Below are 20,725 nucleotides of genomic sequence, written 5' to 3'. Positions count from 1 at the left end.
AAGGACCCATGAAGATTTGTGAGGGAATCTGACAAGCTCATGCCTCATTAAATGCTACGACACTTTTTTCTAGTGTGATTTGATCAAGGGAAGGTGATCCATGGGTTCTGCCTATAAGTTAACTCTGAAAGGGCCTCATGCAGGATGTCAATGAGGAAAATGATTTCTTTCACAACTACCCCAGCTTCCAGAAAATTCTTTTTTGCATGATAAATTAAACAGGTTGCAGATTCACCCTGGCAGCAGGTCTCTGGCCAGTCCAACTTTTGAAAAGGTTACACCTTATGAAACACACATTTGACTGTTATGCTGTTCCTTTTACAAAAGTGGGCATTGGAGAGAAAATGACCATTTCTGGGTGAGGTTTAGGACAGCGGCTATGACTTCCACAGCCAAAACTGAATTTGCTCATTACAATTTTACTCTTCCATTTCCTTCTAACAAAGCAACTAAAGACAAAATGGTAAAACACTGGAACCGTTTGGGTTTGCAGTGTTTCAGAGGGAATTACCCTCTTGGAATGGTGGGACAACGCCTGGGGACACTTTTCTCCATTTCAGCTTGGGAAGAGGCATTTCCAATTATGCCTGATGAAAAAATAGAACAGGAGAAGAAACTAAAATATAATTACTGACAAAGCATGATAAATCCCTCAACCTTCAGCTTTATATTGTTTTCAGGAGTGAGTGTCAGAGGTTCTGAGTGAGAGAAATCCATACCGAGTTGGAGGGCATCCCCAGGTTCGTCTCGATGTAGGTGTCTGTCTTCGGTTCCACAGCGAGCTCAGCGTCCAGGATCTTCTCCACAGGCATGTCTTCATTGGCACTGCTCGTCGACTCCACTTCGTTCTCATTGCGGTCTTTGCTCCTCTGCCTCTCCTCCTGGACGGCTGCATTTAACAACACTGGTTCCGGTCACTACTGCTGCTTTCAGGCAGGTTTCAGCTGAAGCCCTCTGAGACACTGCACGTCTTGCACACTACCTGCTCTCTTAATCAACTCATTTATAGTGACGGCAAAACTGTTGACTGCACACATAACTACTTAACTGATAACTTCCATATTCCACATTTTTTTAAACTGCTTATTATGCATTTTGTAGCTTTTACTGTTCTTACAACCTCTGATCAGTGCATACCATATGTATCAACTTTGTTTTTTTTTATTTACACACACCAAAAAGGTTATTCAGACAATTCATAAATACTGTATATATGCATCTTATGATAAAATGAGCCAAACTAACAGCAGTTTGAATATATATATACTATACAGCATTTTTCGCCACAGCATAATGATGTTTTTAAACTTTAGTAGAACTATTGAGGAATCTTAAGCAAACACATTACTGCAACCTCACTGAAATTTGCAGAAAATAAGTGAAAAAACAAATAATCTGTAAACAAAATGGCATAAAACCTTACCAATTTAAATTTATTCTATGAAAGTCATCTTTTCTTTTTTTGAACAAATCCCCACAAAGTCTTTAAATGATTTGCTTTACCATACAATTTCCATAACCTAAATCTGAAAGCCACAAATGATATATATATGTTATATTCATTGTTATATTACAGATGCAGGGCACTTCATATAGTGGCTCTTATGAACTAAACTTGCAGATCACTGGACTGCAACAATGTTTCAGCCTAAAACTAAATATCTCCTCAGGTAGAACATGCTGTGTCTAGGGAGCAAAGTTGCCCCCCTCTGCAAAGCAAACCTTCACAGGATGCAATCTGGTGCAAAAATCACCCCGTCTTCTAACACTTCAGTAAGCTGTTTTTTGCGTCCTTGCAAATTATTTTGTAAAATTAAATTTGAAACTATGATTCATTAATATCTCTATTTTCCACGATGTGTAAATTGTATGTTTTTTTAAAGGGGGCAACTGTTGCAAAACAGTCATTTCATTAATTTTGCTGTCCGAGCTATAAATTCATAACACAGGAAGCGGTTTTCGAATTGTACAGAGACTATCTGTCGGGCGCCTGGCTCAATGTGGTAAAGTCTGTAGTAACCACACTTCCTTCAGTGGCGGTTTGCAGAGAGGCAGCAAGCCTCTGATTCAGAGACCCTTCCCCTCTCAATTTCGACACATACATGCTGTGAATTTCAGACTCTCTTGCTTTTTTTGAAAAAATATTTCTAAAACCCTAGTGTGGGTGTGCTGAATCACGGAGCTCGAGAAAAATATTACCAAGCCCATAGAAGGGCCCCTGTTTAACATCAAAAATAATTCAATAGAATGGAGGGGGGGGGGGCTTTCTTGCAAGTTACAGAGGCGAAGAACAAATTTAACAAAGCTCAAAGAATTAAAATAAACATCTTCAGTTAGGACAGAATACGTTAACTTAGTTCTTTTTCTCTTGATTTTGCTGCTTTGTTTTTTTTTTAAATCTACTTTAGAAACACAGAACAGGTGTCTGGAAATTAAGCTTTAAATTCACTACATGCTCAAGTTGGGAAAAAAACCCTTGGAAACAGCTGGTCTTGTTTGCTATCTAATGGAAGTGAGACCACTCAAGTTTGCCTTCTTTATATAGAAACAGCTCCCTGAATGAATGTAAAGGGTAGGAGAATATACATTTTAAAATTGCTTCCAGCTCAGAATAAACGGTTCTAAATAGAAACCACTCATAAGAAAGGGATCGAATGTTCTTTTCATGTTTTTGTTTTGATTTATTTTCTACCTGCTGTGAAAAGCAAGCACCAAGGGAGGTGGTCGGTCCTTTCTTGTTGTGAAACCCAAAGGGAAACAAGCCTAATGGATGTCATGGGCCATTAGAAATATTAACTGTATTTATCTCTGCCTGCTTCATTTTTTGGGAAGGCACTTGCTGGTCAGCTGCTTGATGGGGTCCTGTGAGAGTACTGTGAGAGGGCAAGCCTCACAGGACACTTGCACCTCTGTCAAACGAATACATAGCAGAAGGTGGCTCTCTTTGCCAAATCCAGGGATGTGAGATGTAAATTGGAACCAGCTCAGGGGACAGGAAGAGGAAACTGTCCTTTCTTTTCACAGCTGGTGGACAGCAAAGGAAGGTGTTTATTTTTTTAAAAAGGGTGAAGTGGTTTTCAATAAGACAAGTATATCTTATCAGACCTGATATAAAAGCTTACTTTAAAAAAAGTAAATGGATTTACATTTTAGGACTTATTGGATTATAATAATGTATATGTAATAGTTTTTATATTGGTTTCTGGTCTATACAGTCATAAATCAGCTCTCAAATGACCATAAATGGCCTTCCCTACTTTTTAAAAACTTTTTTTAAGAGTTGAGATCTGAGGTCTGCAGCGTAATCATTTCCAGCTACATTTGTTATACTTCAACCAACTTTCTGGGTATAAGCATTCTAAAAGGAAATCAACTTGTTTTTCTTGCTTTAGCTCAGCACAAAACTGTGTTTATTGGAAACGGAGCATAAACAATTCAGCCCACTTGAGGTGGTTCTCTGCACCAAAGCTCTCACTTAAAACAAGGCAAAACTAATGTGGAGAACACGACTTAATTTATGTTTTTGGTTTAGCATATCTAACCCATATGCTTCCACATACTGCTGGTTCTTTTAAAATCTTTTTCTTCGCCCAGCTATATGACTTAGCAGTAGTGAAACTCCTCTGGTGATGAGGTTTATCAGTGGCAGGCACCTCTGGGTGTCAACCACATCTTCAGCACCTAGATCTCTCAGAGGAAAGTGAGGAGGGGTGCGTGTTGCCATCCTATACGGCATGTGCTATACCTTCTCTCTTCATGCCCATGGCCAAACACTTCTGGTAGCGGCAGTACTGGCAGCGATTGCGCTGGCGCTTGTCAATTATACAGTCCTTGTTGTCGCGGCAAGTGTAGGTGAGGTCCTTTCTCACTGTCCGCTTGAAGAAGCCTTTGCAGCCTTCACAGCTGTATACGCCATAATGTTTACCTGAGGGAAGACAAACATGGTCACAGTGCTGGAGGCCTTGCTTCAGGCACTCCTAACAATAAAAGGAGAACTGACATGGTCAGTTTTGGCTCTTGGGCAAGCCTAGGGCCAATACATCACTTACCCACTTGCATGCAGCCTGTGGCGATGCATCTGGGCACCTTTTACTGAATACATTCGGATTCTTGCGACTCAAGATTCACATACAGAATGAATGGAGTACAACCTATCACGTTATATAGTCAACTGAAGGCAAGCATGTAAAGCAATTTCAGCTTGTCTTCTGCCCATATTTGCCACTGTTCCTCAGCCATTGTCAAAGTGGCTCAGAGGAAACACGCTTAGCTTTAGTTTTCGGTCCACTGGTTGAAAAGAACAAGTCCAAGGACAGAGAACTTACCAGATGACCTGTCCCCACAAATGGCACAGATGTGTTTGGTAAGAGAGAGTGGGGTGCCTGAGGGCTGAGCTGGTACCTTCATCACACCGTTTAATCCCAGTGGAGGCTTTATATCTTCTGAGCTGCTGACAGGGTTCATGGGGGAATTGAGCTGAAATGCAAAAGAGGGTAAAGACAGATAGTCAGACGTGGTAAATTATGAGCAAGAATTCTAGTAACATTCACAAATGTCTTGAAACATTCCAACGAAAATACATACATATAAAAAGGATAATGAAGGTGACAAACACTGTTTAATTTTGAATACAGCTTTGAACCAAGACACAGAAGGATGCACATAAACACCTAAAGAAACTAAAGACGATGATACATCCAACATATTCAAATTTAAGAATCAAACCAGGAACAGCATCACAATATAAACACAATCCTTGACATTCTTTTAGCTTCATACAAAAGACTTTTGTTTCCATGTATCAGTGCACTATATTTGAGCATTTCTAGTGTTGCCAACAGTTTTACTCCTTCCAGTAATGTCAAAAGTCAGCCAGGTTCCCAACTTGTTCTTGTTAAACTGGATATTTTTGTGTATTAAAAATAAAAGGCAAAAACACTTCAAATTATCAGTAGTAGCAGTAAAAAACTTAAAATGTTTGCTATAGGCTACAACTCATAACCAATGTAAATGCTCAATTTTGATGCATAACTGTAATAGGCATAGCTGCCAAATACATAAAATACTGTAATCTTTTGTCCACAATTTATTCTAATAATGCCCTTAATTCACCCTTTGCCTTACAAATTTGTGTATTATGTTTTTCAAACTTCAATTGAAACTTTCAAGAGCTGCTAGTTTTCTTTTTATCCTCAGTCTCTTCAGCACTGAGGTGTTGATCCATTCAGTTCTATGCAGTACGGCATTTTTCTAATCACATATTGCTTTGTTCCATGTTTCTTTTGAAAATGTTTACATTATATTACTATGGCCTTACTCCAGTGAAAATCTAGCAGTCATTTACTTATTGGTCAAAATATTAAGATCTCAAACCGAATAACATGTTGTGCCTCAGGCAGGAAAAAGAACAGCATGTTTTTCAAAAGGTTTTGCAATATCTGCATCCCAGTCATATTCCATTCTTCCAGAAGGGCTGCCTACAGTTAAGGCTGCATTGAAGTTAATGGTATGAGTGACAGAACTGCATAGTTTCTAGGCTCCTCAGCTGCCTCTACCATTATAATATTACTTGCCAATATACTAATATCAAATGAGGATATCCCTGTAGCATGGCAAATCTCCAGTGTTAACACAGTTGCAACAGTTTATTACTGTTCCTTATATCTATACAAGCTAACCTTTTATAAAAATAAATACTGCTTGAGGTTCATGCCAAGACACAAGAGCTCTGGAGGATGAATCTATATATACAGATTTATGATACTGAAACCTGCTTAAAGTGAGTAACACCTTCAAAGTGGCAGAGCTGAGATCATCCATAATTTCAATAACTTGCTGTTACTTATACTGAGTTGTGTATATATAAACATTTATTTAACACTTTGAGTTGTATGGAGCTGTTTTGTTAAAGAAAAGCCAAGTAAGCTATCTCAGTGGAATCCAGCTTCTTTACTGTTCTATTTTTAAGCATTCATTTAAAGCTATTCTTGAAAACTGCAAATGACCATATTCTGTTAAAGGAAATGGTCACAGAAGACAACATGAATCAAAGCTGTTTTCTCTTGTTGCTGAGAGTAAGGCAGACCACTTACTACATTGCATGGTAAAAAATATATTTATTTTTTCTTCCAAAAATAATACTACAAGACTATGAGAAAACCAAAACAGATTTAAAGGCTTCTAAGCAAGTTTGCTTCTAACTTACCTGAACAGAATGACTAAATATCAAGTTAACTAGGGGAAGCTATAATTATTCCTTCCATTTAAAACTCAAACGGTTTTTAAACAACAGGAGTTAGTGTTATTGGTGGTGTTATCAACATCGAAGAAAAAGAAATAAAGGTCAGGGGGCCTGTTTATACAGGTATCACATTTTCACATACTTTTTATAGTTCCTTTTGGTATTAGCATTACAAAGTTTGGTGTTAATGTGCTGAACACCTTTTGTATAAGATAAGCAAGCTCTATAGGGTGATTTCTTCACACACGTGATCACCTGGTGTGGGCTTACTAAGTGTATTGTTGCTCCCTGTGAGGTGCAGTTCTGAAGCAGGTGTGTGTTGTGTTTGACAGATCAGTCACTAGAATGACACCTACCAGATCTGGAGCTAATTAGCCATATAGTCCTTGATTAGGACATGTTTTTGAGTAAAAGGAGCTGATGACCTGATGTGGGTCAGAATACTGTATTATCACATCAACTTGTGAAATACAAGTCAGAAGCAGGTCTGGTTGTTCATGAAATGAAACATGCCAAGACAGAGGCAGCCAGGGCTTTCCATCAAAAGCCTCCAAAAAATGTCTCAGTGACATTCTGAGACACATTTTACGATGTACTAACCTAAGTGTTCTAAGCTGCAGAATTTATAAAGCTGAAATTTTGTTGAACACAATTAGTGCGATTTTGACTGGGTTTTTGAAAATGAGCATCAGGCTGCCAAGTTGTTTGACCTGAATTTTGTCACAAATTTATTGACTTGCCTGTTCCAGTATGTACCTGTCCAGTATGAAGCTGATTTCCTGTCTAACACTGCCTCTGCTTCAGTGTCACCTGTCACTCTTATTTCTTTATGTTTGTGGGATTTTGTCTAACATGTTGTCTTCTTGAGGTATTTGTTCTACACAACTATACCATTTCCTGTGCAAAATCCCAGCCCTGGGATGGGAGAGTTCTACGGAAAACCAGGTTTCTGCTGTAAGTTGTGTTAGAGGTCCTGTAGGCTGCACTCTTTTTTTAACCACTATTTTCAAAACCAGTACCCTGCAATTGGTCTCAGAATGGAGACGGATGTCACTGTGCACTATGAGGTGCTGTCCTTCAAGTGACATGCTAAACCAAGGTCCTGAATTCTTGGTCATTAAAGATCCCAGGACACTGTTCACGAAATTATTAGTCTTAACTTGGTGTCCTTGACAAAATCCAATCAAGGCCTTCACAACTGAGTAAACCTAAACTTCTCCCTTAATTCACATGATGACACAATTTCTCACTTCTACACCTGATCTGATAAGCATTGGGGCTGTTGGCTCATGATGTCACTCAGGTGGGTGGTGCATGTAAACTACAATTATCACAGCCGTAATCTCAGAATCAACAGGCTAGCAATCTTAACTTTAGTGACAAGGGTGGCAAAATTAGGTCATTAAAATGAAAGGAAATGAGAAAGGTTTATGTATATTCAATTTTATTAAGTTAAAAGAAAGGCCGCAATTGGTGTTGTAATAAAATACCCTACCAGAAACAGTGCCCAAACATGCTTTTTTGTATTTCAAAGTGCAGGCAACATTTGAATTTGCTGCCAACTATAGCCCTCTGATCTGTAAAATATATCTGCATACTTCCTGCAAAGTTGCGTACTGTTTTAGTGACCTTTTCATTTTTTCTATGTATGTTTAGTACATTTTCCATTTGAAACGTCAGATTAAATCTGGCTTTAATACTCCATCTAGAGATGCTTGATTTCATATCAGATTCAGTCTTTCTAGTGCTGCTCGGAATCCCATCAGAAACCACTTTCATCTTTCATCCTTTTCAGCCTTTTTTTCTTACCATATTACATACAATAAATGTCCAAAGCTGTCATTTAACCTATCAATCAAAATGACCCTTTGCACTCCAAAAACTACTTCTTGAATGCAGGGAACCACTGTCTTTTTTATATCTTATTATATTAAGCATATTTTTAATGTAAAATTTATTTAATTTAAATCTTAGCATATCTCCTGGGCAAAACTATATACTGGCTGTGCCTGTTAAATTCTCCTTGCTTACATAAATTTGAGACAAAAAGGCACTAATTTTAGCATGGCTATTTCTGTGTATTTGGTGTGAAACCAGGAGCTTGGGTTGATAATCATTGTTGCTGAACAGACACCCCTGGCAGGTAGCAAAGCATAAGATCCTATTCTGGACAGAAGGGTACTTCTACTGATCTGACCTAAATTGCTTTAATGAGACAATAAAATTAATTCTACCTTATGTAAACTTCAGGTTTCTAAAAAAAGATAATCAGCGCAACATGCCAAGGTTCAGAAAAGTGTTTCTAAATGCTGGGATGGAGTGCACACACTGTTGTGAAAATAATGTGCACAGAGAAGGACAAAAAAGCCTTTTTTGTAAAAGCAACTAAAATAATCTCTACATCTCAACAACACAAAACTCTAATAGGAAAACATGCATCTATGAGTATTCTGTCTTTATGTTTTAATTTATTGCAAAACTAAATTTGAGGGCTTTCCTTTTTTTGGAATGATCCCTTTTCAAATTCAGATAAACTAACTTACATAGCTAATAGTGATGCACGGGTTGACTCACACCCGCGGGTCAGGGGGCTCGGATTAAAAAATAGATTTTGAATCGGGTTGGGTGGGTGCGGGTTCGTTTCTCACAACCGCGGGCGGGTGCGGATAAAAAAAAAAGCCGACCTGTGCATTATTACTAGCTAACGTCTTCAGAAGGTGGAAGGACACTGAAGCACCCAGAGAAATCCAAATGAACATCGGGAGAACACGCACATGCAAGACAATGCACTAGGAATTTTCAAATTAAAAAGTAGATTTAATATGTCAGTTTTAATATCTCGAGCTGTTTAACATGTTAAGGTGGTAAAAAACGTTTTTTTTTAGATTTGGGAAAATGAGTTATATAAAGAAAAAAAGATGCAAAGCTAATTGAGCACTAGATGTGATAAGACTGGCTCTTCAGTTTGCAACATACAGTAACAGGTAGCTCCCATAGAAATCACAACTAATAAGGTTATTTTCTACTACATTACAGTATAGGGAGGTTAAAGATCAATTTGCAAAAACCAATTAGACTGCAGTGATCAGGTGAAATTACTTAACCTGGCAAATTATTTTCTACAGGTTCTGGAGTGATATTTTTTAATGTCTGCTCATTTCCTTTGTACATTGAGAAGGGTTTTTATTTTTTCATCTGGCTCCACATGTGCATAATCTCTCTTTTTTGTTGTTACTAGTGATCAGGACCAGGAAGTGACAGATTTTAATGCTGTATGACCAGAGCTGACAATATCTGTACCAGAAATACATGCTGTTGGCTTTTAAAATATCTACATAGTTGTGACTAAACCCTTGCCAAGATTCACAGAAATACTCTTCATATGCAACTCAAAAGCGCAAATGGAAATAACAAATGCCAAACTTTAATTTTCTGCCTTGAAAGCTGGACAACCTGCAAGTGAGGGCAAATTCTGTAATACCATCTGTAATTTATTGTGGAAAATGTGAAGGAATAAACAGGGATTTCCAAACAATGGGACAGGCACCACTCTAGCAATTAGAAGTCAAAGCTTTTTAATGTAACTAGTGGTGGCTGGGAAAGAATGAGAGACTCAGAGAAAAGAAAGATCTGTTGGGGCATCAGGGTCAAAGAAATCAGGCTAATGGGCCAAGAGGTCAAAGTGATGGTAAGACCTGCTTGTTCACTGGCATTCAGAGCTACATCTTCCAAGAAACTAACCTTAAGTATCACACTCTAAAAAAGACATCAAGAGGAAGTAATTTGGCTTTCTGCTCTTGATTTGCATTTCCAGTCGTCACCAGATCAACCCCAAATCTAAAGTACAAGACAACTTGACCTTTTTCAGGGAAACACCTCAGTCCAGACACAACAGCATTGAGCTGTAATCTCAATCAGGTTCAATAACACCTCTGCAGCAGAGACAAACGGTGCTTTTTAATAACAGCAAAGGACAATCTGACCCAGATTCTGCACGAGGGCTGACAATCCATTAAGCAAGCACTCCCACAACACACAAAAATCACAAGACTAAACCAAAGTGCTTTCTGGGATAATGTATCTGCTATAGAAAAAAAAACAGCATTCAGTGTCCTCATTTTATTTCAAGTTAAAAATTTAATTTTTTTAGCTGTTATTGGGATATACTTCCTTTCTGCTTAGCTCATCTCAAATACATTTAAAAAATACCAGATTCTACCAAGTCAATGCACAAGGGCCAAAGTGCTGGTATGAAGCCAACACTGGGGATATGCTTTAACTATTTGTTAATGAATTTAACAGTTTCGTAGATTCAAAGTACCATTACTGTAGTATTTTATCAGATAGATTAGATATCAGGCTTTACAGATGACAAAGAAAAAGAACAAAGGCTATCATACAGATCTCATTATTGTTGCTGAATGAGTTACCTCGGATTCTCAGTACCCACAGTCTCAGATTTTCATTTCCTAAATGTATTCACATAGTGAAATTAAAGAAGGAAAAACATCCACATCATAAACTGTGTTCCAGCAAAAGCACCTTAAAAGGCCACTAAAACTATAGTTTAATAAGTGGCTACAATTCAAAAGAAACAGGGGAAGTCATGATCCATAATATACATTGTGACTGCATTTTGTATCATCTCTACTGGAAATTATTTATAATATGGAATTGCACTGAAAATACAGATACATATAGTGAAGTACTTCTGTAAAATGAGTTTGTAAAATGTAACACAGCTATGTATTTAACAATATACAGCAGTAAAAATGGTTCTACAAGCATTGGACAACTAGCAGTAAACTATATACATCGTAAAAATATATACATATATATTTTTTTTTTTTGCCGAAACACACCAAGGTAGACAGTACAGATATTATGTTTTGTCAGAAAAATGTACAGTATATTTGACAGGGTTTCACATTTGTGCATCAGAGGATAAACATGCTCCCACTTCAAAGCTCGTTTATCCTTATGAATGCTGGAGAAAAGACTGGTTCAGCTCTATTTTAAGTTATTTGTACTGAGAACACTTTGGTCAAATTAACTAAGGTACTGTATATATCATATATCACAGTACTGTAAACATTTTCAGAAACGCCTTTGATGTAGGCTGACCCTATCTCTCATTTTTCACATTACATTTGCCATTGTGATCCTCATTCTGGATATACATGGATTTTTTTATGGAAGTAGTCTGAAAATGCACAATATACGCACAGAATTAGGTGACTTTTATGTTTAACGAACATAGAAGATTTAGATAGAACCTTGTTTACAACTGTAACTGCTGTGACTTTAATTAATTCTGCTTAGTTTAGGAGAGAAGAAGCCAAGCTAGCACTTTAGAGATATTTAATTCATATTGATCAAAAGCTTCAAATGACTGACTGCTATAACGCAGGGTAAACTACACATAAGCAGCCGATATGAAGAACTGAAGCACCAATCAAATCCAATTGACTCATTGTCACGTTCTCCTTATCATAAACATAATTTGTTTCTCTTTACAGATATATAAACCTAAAGGGTTACTTTTTGCACTACAGAATACACATTTATCAAGATTAACCATTCGATTGGGACATGATGAATAGCATTTCAGTAGCAGTTGGGCACAGAAGTGTTTTTCTGCGTCAAGAATGAAAAGTACTGCATGAAAAGTGCAGAAAATGTCAAAGGCTTTAGATATTATAGTACAATACAGAGCCTGCTCAAGGCCACAAAGCATTGTAAAAAACAGCAACAGGACAATACAACTTACTGTACTGTAGTGTAAGGTAACATAATATCAGATAACATAAAGTGATGGATTTTGGTATCACACTTTTTTCCTGGAAAATTTTAGAGTTAGAGTTTATAAGGAACATCACTTTCACTTTTGAAAAGCAAGTCTTCCTATACCCCCCCTTTTTATTATGTAATTAGGATTACCTACTGAAGCATGCACACAGTCTTACCTTTTCTTTTGAGGTAAGGATCTGTCTTCAAAAAGCTTGTAGTGGTTTTCTTGCAAGCAAGTCTGAAACACCCTTATTTTTCAATGGTAAAATTGCTTCTACCAAATCGTATTGCCCCCAACTGAAAGTGCCTTCCTTCTGCAAATCTATTTTCAGTAAATTTGCAACTCAATATGCCCCTGTGGCACCATCCTCTCTAGTAAGATGGGCATTCATTCTTGATTTTGTCTGCCAGTATGTGGAAGATTAAGGGATCTCAACTCCATGGCTCTAAATAGAATTGCTCTTCCTATAATGTGCCTGTCCCTCCAAGCCACAAACCGAATGCTAGTAGAATCCACTTTGAAAATGACACTTGAGTTTTAAATGGTTATCTTGGTAAAACAATTACTTTTTCTTCAACCCACATAACTAAGAAGGGCTGCTTTCAAGCCAGGTTCTCACCTGTTGTGTGAAATTGTGGGCCTCCTGACTATGTGCTTTTGGAGTCTTGAACTCAGAAAGCAAAGACACTTTTGAAACAATCCTTTTCAACAACATCATCAGCTCACATACAGTACATACCAGACATACAGTAATGTAGCTAATATATGAGATATTTATGAGCGCATTGTCATGTTACTAAATTGTCAGATCCTCATAACACTGAAGATGCACGTTTTTTACTACAGAACAGACATCTGTCTTATTTTATTTTGAGTGTTACAAATCATTTAAAAAAAACATTTTAAATAAAATAGCAGATTATCCTAGTACAGCCGCCACTCAGCAACCCCATTTACTGACAGAATAGACATAAACACAGGAAAACAGAGAGCTGTTTGCATAGGAAAGAAATATAGTCGCATAAAGCTTATGCTTGGTCATAAGGCTTGTATAAGCACTTTTAAGATTGCACAATTATTCCAACATTGCAATGTTTTCTTTTGTGCACATTCCAGTAATAGCAGTCCCTAGTTAACATCACATCTGGAATCTGGCAACTCTTCATATACATCTTTTTTTCCTGAGGATGTTGTTTGAACCAGCTGTAGATTTTGAAGAGCCATGTTTACAAGCTTCCAGTTGGAGTTCCCTGGATAAGCCTAGCTAGTTCTTCTGATCCAATTACAGCAAGATAACAGCCCTACATACTAAGGATGGAAGGGCTAAGGATGATAAAATAGACACAGGTAATATTTTTTTTCCCGAACAACAGCGAATGCAATGCTGAATTTAAAAAATCTATTCTCAGAACCCTTCCTCTACAAGACAAAATGTGGTTTTCTGCAGTTATAACTTTAGAGTCGTGGCAGTATCATGGAAAACGTAAGCAAACTCTGATCCAATTTGTGAAGTCACAGCAACCAAAATGGAAAAAAACAGCAATAGCAACTCAATATTTCAGAAAGACTATCTTTGGATGGATTTTTAAAACTCTGTTTTCGGAACAAAATATCTGCATTCATTGCCAACATCCTTTTTGTTTCAGAGAGTGGAATTTTAACATAGGATGAACTTTTGCCTTTGTCTTGTTAACATAACATTTTTTAAAATTACAAGGGATTTGCATTGTCTGTAAGCTGTGATTTATTAGACACAATATTTGTGCCTAACAAAGTAAAATGTCAAAAATGACTTAAAATGACTTCAATAAAATAATTTAAAAACCAGACTGGTGGACCTGACTGGAGTATAATAATATCATTTTACAGACTGATGGATCCAGCTGGACTACTCTGATGCCATTTTAACTGTTTTCCAGAGGAAAGCAGAAAAAGACAAAGAGGGAAGAAAAGTGATAAAGAGAAAGGAAGGAAAATCTCATGGTCTTCCTTCAGTTTGCACAGTGGAATCTGCTGATAGCATTCCAGTAACCAGGCAAGAAAACAAGATGCTGCCATTTCCAGTCCTAAGCATGCTGCCAGAAACCTCTCATCTTATTCTTATCACAGCCTCCCACTCACCAGTGTCATCACTACCATCAGAGCTGAGGAGTCACAAGTAATATGATCTGATTGAGAGTGAGCAACACAGAGCTAAGCAGTCAAGAGTATAGCTTGAGAATGGGGAGGAGAGGAGGGCCCTCTTTTTTAACACAAAATGTTTATAATGGGAAGGCTAAAGTACAAAAGCTTCAGCTATATTCACCATTATGTCTTTCTAGTTCATAAAATAAATACTCAGTATAAGCTCTCCTATTTCTGGTCATTTGTAACGGAACATATGTCATAGTTTTGCATCTGGCCTGGAAGGCTGATGTTTCCTATCACTTAAAGAACCCTGCCTCGGGGACACGGTATAACTGAAATATCCAAATAGCCCATTGTTAACTGCTTTCACTTAGGACATATGAATACAACTGCAAAAGCAAACATATCTGATGTACAGGAAACTTCAACTACAAAGCATTAACACAATAAACAGTACTGTTTATCATGTTAGTGGATGCTGTCCTTTTAAAGCATGACTCCTTCACATTCAAGTAAGAAATCAAATTAGAAACCAGGCTATCTCTTTGAAAATGACATTAGCATAGCAAAACAAAGTTTTGTTTCTGCACTGTAATGTGGAATTAAGTAATGCTTAAAGAAGTGTTGTATTGCAGAACTTCTATTGCAAACAGTGTGTGCAATTGCTTTTACATAAGCTTGATGCTGTTTCAAAGACATGACTTTGCCTATATCAAGCTTCTATAAAGCTTGTCTGTTGGGACAAACGTACTCTCTGACAACTTGAGCAAATGTGACATTATAATGCTCTATACCAGTTTCACATTATTTTTAGTGTTTGTAAAACAGCTTTCCATGAATTTAAAAGGGAAGCCACAAAATGGTTTTATAATTTATTTTAAAAAATTGAAGCAAAAAACTTTAGAATTATATTATTTTAGAAAATACACTATTATTTCATTTTTATTCTCTGTAGTTTTAAAGTATTATTCATTTTGTTAGTGACATCTGTTTTTAATGTTACGCGTGAATGAAAACAGTGGGCAACAATTCTGAATTTGGTATCAACTATCAATCCCACCAGGAAATGTTCTACTCTTCAATGTATGCCATGCTGTGGTTCTGTGTAATTCATGTGAACTATGGTTTCCATAGTTCCATAGCTTAGATGGGCTCTAAAGCCATGAAAGCCATAAGGATAACACGGTTGATTTGAAATTACTAATCAGAGTCGACCTAAAACACTTTCCCTCAAGAAGTCAAGGAGGAAACAGCACTGACCTGAGTTCCTACACTGAAGAAGATCCCTCAAGACCAGCATGGAAGACCTTGCAAAAACATGATGACTCACAATAAAGGTCCAGAACTGTGCCTGTCCTCCAGAATCACAGATTCTATGGACTTCTCTCTTGTGTGTCTAATAGTTCTGGTGTAACAGGAAAGTGGAACAATGTGCAGAGTAGACTGTCCAAACCCCCTTCTGATACCTGCTCAGGAAGTTCAGAGCAATGCAACAGATGGCGGTCCATCTCCTCTCCCCCACACAGAGTGGTTTGGATCATTATTAACTCTAAGCCTTGACATATGTGTGGCTAGACAGCAGCTCTCCCCTTTAAGTGGAAAAAAAAAAACAAGCGCCTGGTCTCTTCCAGGCAGCTGGTGTAAGTCAGTCCCCTTGCCTCTTATTCCATTGTTCTAGGGCTTTCCCTCGTTCTTGCTTCAAATGGTGGTGATGCAATTGAGCAGCGTGTGATAAAGTAGTACAAGCTGAAGGCAAACTTTACATAAGCGTTCACTGGCTTACAAGCCAGCGGACAGGCCACTTCAAGTACACTGTTTGTGCCATTCCTTTTGCTAATTTTTGGAGCTCATGCTTCATGAACTTCATGATGCACTGTTTTAGCCAACAACATTTCCAGTATGTGCTGTGTCTCACCTTTGACAAGCTACGGCATTGCTGCTGCAAGAATTAAACCAGAGACCTTTCCATGTACAAAATCACAAGCACATGCTGCCACACTTGGTGATTTTACAGTTAAGAAATGACAAAAGAACAGCTGACAAAGTGAAAGTAACATTTTCTGCAAGTATATTACAACTTTTGATACTATCATACTCAGTGAAGTTATTTGGTAATGGGGATATACACAGTGTAATAATAGGATAACTGAAAATAGAAGCTTGTGGAAGACTCTCGCTTGCTTGATTATGATATATGCATGTACTTAACAGTGACACACAGTGGATGAAATGCCAGAACAGACATTTCTAATAAAAATAATTAAAACATACAAAGGTTTGGCTAAGTTAAATTTCAGTTAAAAGACAATAGAGAAGAGCAAAGACTGCTCCTAGTGTAAATTTCAGTTCCTTCAATGGATTTGGGTAGCAGAAAACTGACCTTGGGATTACAGCAATGTTTTTGTAAATTAATAATGGATAATCAATGTATGGTAGGATATTACTGTATATTTAAATTGTTTATTTATGCAGGGCAAGCAATGCCTACTTAACCTAGTCTGTGTATGTGCTAAGTGTATAGATAAATATAACTGATATCCGACATTTTTTAAAAATGTCCACTCGACTAGCTGGTGGTGGAATCAAATTTTTCATGATCCAAATATACTTAATCGGAAAAATAAAATTAAAAGCTACCTAATTACCTAGACTCAGACACTTCTCAAGTACAAGATGGGTAGATTAAAGCAATATGAGGCCTAGGATTAACTGCCTTTGAATCTTTTATGGAATGTATACATAATTTCCATATCTTGCACATTGAATATAAAAATTACATGAGTAACCTAGTTACTGCAAGTAATAAACTAGTGCTTCTTTAACTTCCTTCTTCAATGCAATAAAACATAAAAATTTTACTAACCACTATCCGTGGCATCTTAAAGGCTGCTTAAGTGGTTTGAAGTAAATTACTACAATTGTATATAGAAATGGAAATGAAAAAAAGCTTTTGCATTGAAGGATACAGGTCCCAAAATAACTTAAACAAGAAAATCAGTGTATTAAATATGGATGCAACTGTAAAAGGCATATCTCTTGCTGATTTGAGAAAGCTCAAATTCTCAAACGATGCATTCTTTCCCTTTTTTTGTGTGAACATAATGAGAAGAGCATGCTGTTTTGTTCCTTGACCATGCAGTTGATACAGCATCTGTAGGGCTGCAGCTCCTCTGTTCAGACTGATTGATGCTACAAATTAGACGTCTCATTTAAAACCTGTGCAGTTAAAACAAAAGATATTAGCTCTGGCAGAAAGCAGACTTTCTGCTCTAAAAAGTCTATTAGTCTGTTATTTTACTGTAATCTACATATTGGATATCAGCATATGGCTCAAGGCGGATACAGTAAGAATATGCTGTGGGTCTGCCAGAACCTGCCAGTAGGTGCTTCTAAGCATTGGTATCTCTGTGTTTCTCAAACAAACACAAAGTCATAAATGCAATCACTTATTACATTAGGCAAACAGAATCTAGAATTATCCCAGACATGAAGATGAAACCATTTGCTCTAATTAGTCAGGGCATATATACAGTAGTACCTCTTTGCCACCTGCTTGCTCCTTAGCCACCTCATGCACTATCTCAGCTCTCCTCACATCTTCTAATATCTAGCAGGCTATATTCCAGCGTCATTCAAAATTCTTTTCTATTCTCCCTTCACCAAAGACTCCCTTCCTGAGCTTACCGGTTATCACTTGGTATTCTTTGCATAATCTGTTACCCACAGCATAAAGAGAAGCATACTAAAGGTCTACATGTATTCTTCTAAGGCTTCCAAATAATGTCATTAAAGCTGACAATGGGCTTGTATCCATAGGTATGCTTGATTGACACTGAAGTAGAAAAATGATGAACACATATTTCTGTTTTTTGTCTTCTGAATTTAAGTACTATTATTTATTTGGAAATATAGATGTACTGTACATTAACTGATGTCAAATTTCATTTAAATGGACCGACATGAAATTCCATTTGTAAAGAACTGCTAATAACGTCCAGGCAACAAGTGGAGGAAATGAGCAAATGGGAGAAGAGCACTGAGGGGCTCTGAATATACATCATGTGCAAAGTTATTTGAGGTTTGTGGGTTAACAACCACAGCTGAAAGTGAAAAAGTACAAATATATCTTTGAAATACGATCAGTCTGTCTTTTCTGTTCCTTTTACCCTGCACATCATAGATCACATCGGAACATGAATAAACAAAACCACCAGGCTTTCTTAATTAAGCTTGTTTCAAACTGCTAGAGTTCCCTAACTCTCTTCTTTCCTCCTCGGCCCAGAGAGCTGGAAAATGTTCAGTAAGGCATTGAAACACCATTTCTGTCTTTTTACAACCTAAACAGGAAGAATTATCATTTCACTTGGTCCCTTTCCCCATTGCAATTAAATGAAAAAGAAAACAGATTTCACCAATGAAATGTGTCTGTGATGTTTTTCGAAAGGTTCTTTTAAAGACAAAATACATTTTAGTTCTGGATTGAGAGCTTTATTAATTTTACAGTTTTGAGTAAAAAGTGCAGTAATTATTTTCCTTGACAATTCAAGTACATACTGGAGACTCTTCTGGCAGTTTATGATTTGCTCTTGACATAGAACACATTTCAACAATGGCAGTGCAGATTTTCCTCAAAGCAACCTGCTAAGCTCATTTGAGTTTCATAATAAATGGAGGCAGAACCATGTGGCATAATGAGTTCACAGGTAACCCCATGAAGGGTCAGTAGTTCAAGTTGCCTGCAGAGGATAATGAGTCAAATGGGAGCACTAACTGCTGTTAAGTACAAATTTTGCAGAATGACAATTAAAACCCAAAAGGCATACTCTTCTGTTTAAAAGCCATAGTTGCCCGATTTAGTCAAAAACAACACTGATGAAAAGAGAAAGAGCACACTGAAAAAACAAGAGCCTTATTTCCTCACCAACTTAAACTGTATTTTATTGCCACTTATTTCCTTTTGTAGCTGCACTGTTTTACCTATACCCTAGTACTTTGATGAAGTTTTTGATTGTTATTAAAAACAGATCCGCAGGTTGGGAAAGCAGAATTCTTTGTAGTAAAATAATAATGCTCTACAGGACACTAAAGCATTTAAAAAGCACATTGGGAAATATATAATCATAATCAGTGTTAAAAAACTCATGAAGATCAAAGAAACACACCTGCTCAAGCAAGTGAAACACAACTGCCCCAACAAGGCTGCCTAATAAGAAACAGAACAGTTTTGAGGCTTATTGTGTATTGTGAGCTTATTGTTCACATTTTATTGTGTATTGTGGCTAAATAGCTAGATTGAATTCCGCATGTTATTTCCACCCTGATTTAATTCCACAAGTTTATCAGAATAAAATTATATAATGAAATAACAAAGTAATAAAAAGGGGCAGATGAAAGGAATCTATGAGATTCTCCTATGAAGATCCTACATTTATGATGACTTCATTGCTTAATCTTTAACAAATTCAACAAATATAATTTGTAAATCATTTTTTAAACAATAATTAAGTGTATAAAGAGCCTGGACTCTTCCAGTTCGGCACAAAATAAGAACAAACTACATTACACACACTAAAACGTGTTACGATTTAGATTTCTGCTGCAAGTACTGAACCTGCAGTTTGCCTCTCATGGGCTCTCACAATGCATTCTTCAATAAGATTACAGCTGTTATATTAAAAGGAAATGTTAAAGTAAACAGTATATAGTGGTGTTTATCAGTCACTGTTTTACCAAAATGTACAATCAAGCACATTAAATCTCATTTTGTACAACTGCACCCAACCAATCAAATGACTTTAAAAATATAATACTTTCATTATTTACCAGTCATTTATAATAATTTATAATTGGCATAGCCACATCTTAGATTTATAAATTAATTACATCAAAAGGAACCCAGACAGCCCTAGAAAAAAATTATATAGTACTTAAATTATATATTATACTTGTACGGTATTAAGAATAATAATTGCTTTTATATAGTGCTCTTCATCTCAAAGAGTTTCTAAAGCACACATTACATATATATAGGAGGAGACCTTCACATACCTTTGGAGCATCAGCACAACAGCCATTACATGCCAGCAGCCCTACTACACAGCAGATCAGGTAGAACTGAGAAATGGCTTCACCAATGAATGAAGGGGAACCTTCGGGCAAGCAGGTTCTATTCAAAGTCAGACTGCGAAATAGCCAGGATACCAGCCTTAATACCCTTTTTATGGAACAGTGCCATAGGATCATAAATGTCCAAGCAGTCTGCACAGTGAACCTGGTTATCATACTGTGAACATTTTGGAAATTAAAATTTTAAGGGAAAACTGCAATCTGCTTGTCTAACAACACCACTTTCAGCTGCCACCTCCATCCTAGTACTAACCAGGCCCAACCTTCACAAGCTTAAATGACAAGGTTTAAATCCTTTAGCACCTAAAATATTTTGCAAACAAAACAGTTCTGTATTTGGCCCACATTTGTTTCTTAAGAAGTTCTGTTCACCTAAACCAAACCAGACAGTGTCTTTAACTATCATATGAAGTTTAAAATTAGTTTCATCCTTCAATAAT

The 20,725-nt window shown here is 37.0% G+C and overlaps 1 protein-coding gene across 3 annotated transcripts in view; it reads right to left on the bottom strand.

The window, feature by feature from the left end:
• LOC148643982 (retinoic acid receptor RXR-alpha-A) overlaps positions 1-20,725 on the bottom strand; it is a 134,792-nt gene that overhangs the window by 20,352 nt on the left and 93,715 nt on the right. For 2 of the 3 annotated variants that reach the window (XM_088615495.1, XM_088615497.1), the window contains exons 4-6: positions 4,326-4,476; positions 3,746-3,925; positions 720-904 (exon numbers count right to left, since the gene is read on the bottom strand). In XM_088615495.1, the coding sequence (XP_088471621.1) occupies positions 720-904; positions 3,746-3,925; positions 4,326-4,476 (516 nt within the window). The remainder of the gene's footprint in view (positions 1-719; positions 905-3,745; positions 3,926-4,325; positions 4,477-20,725) is intronic. The other variant, XM_088615496.1, reaches the window with a different exon arrangement.

Source organism: Lepisosteus platostomus, chromosome 21 (assembly GCF_059453375.1).
Source record: "Lepisosteus platostomus isolate fLepPlt1 chromosome 21, fLepPlt1.hap1, whole genome shotgun sequence".
Taxonomy (NCBI): Eukaryota; Metazoa; Chordata; class Actinopteri; order Semionotiformes; family Lepisosteidae; genus Lepisosteus; species Lepisosteus platostomus.
The sequence above is the reverse complement of the archived record's forward strand: the minus strand, read 5'-3'. Positions and strand labels throughout refer to the sequence as shown.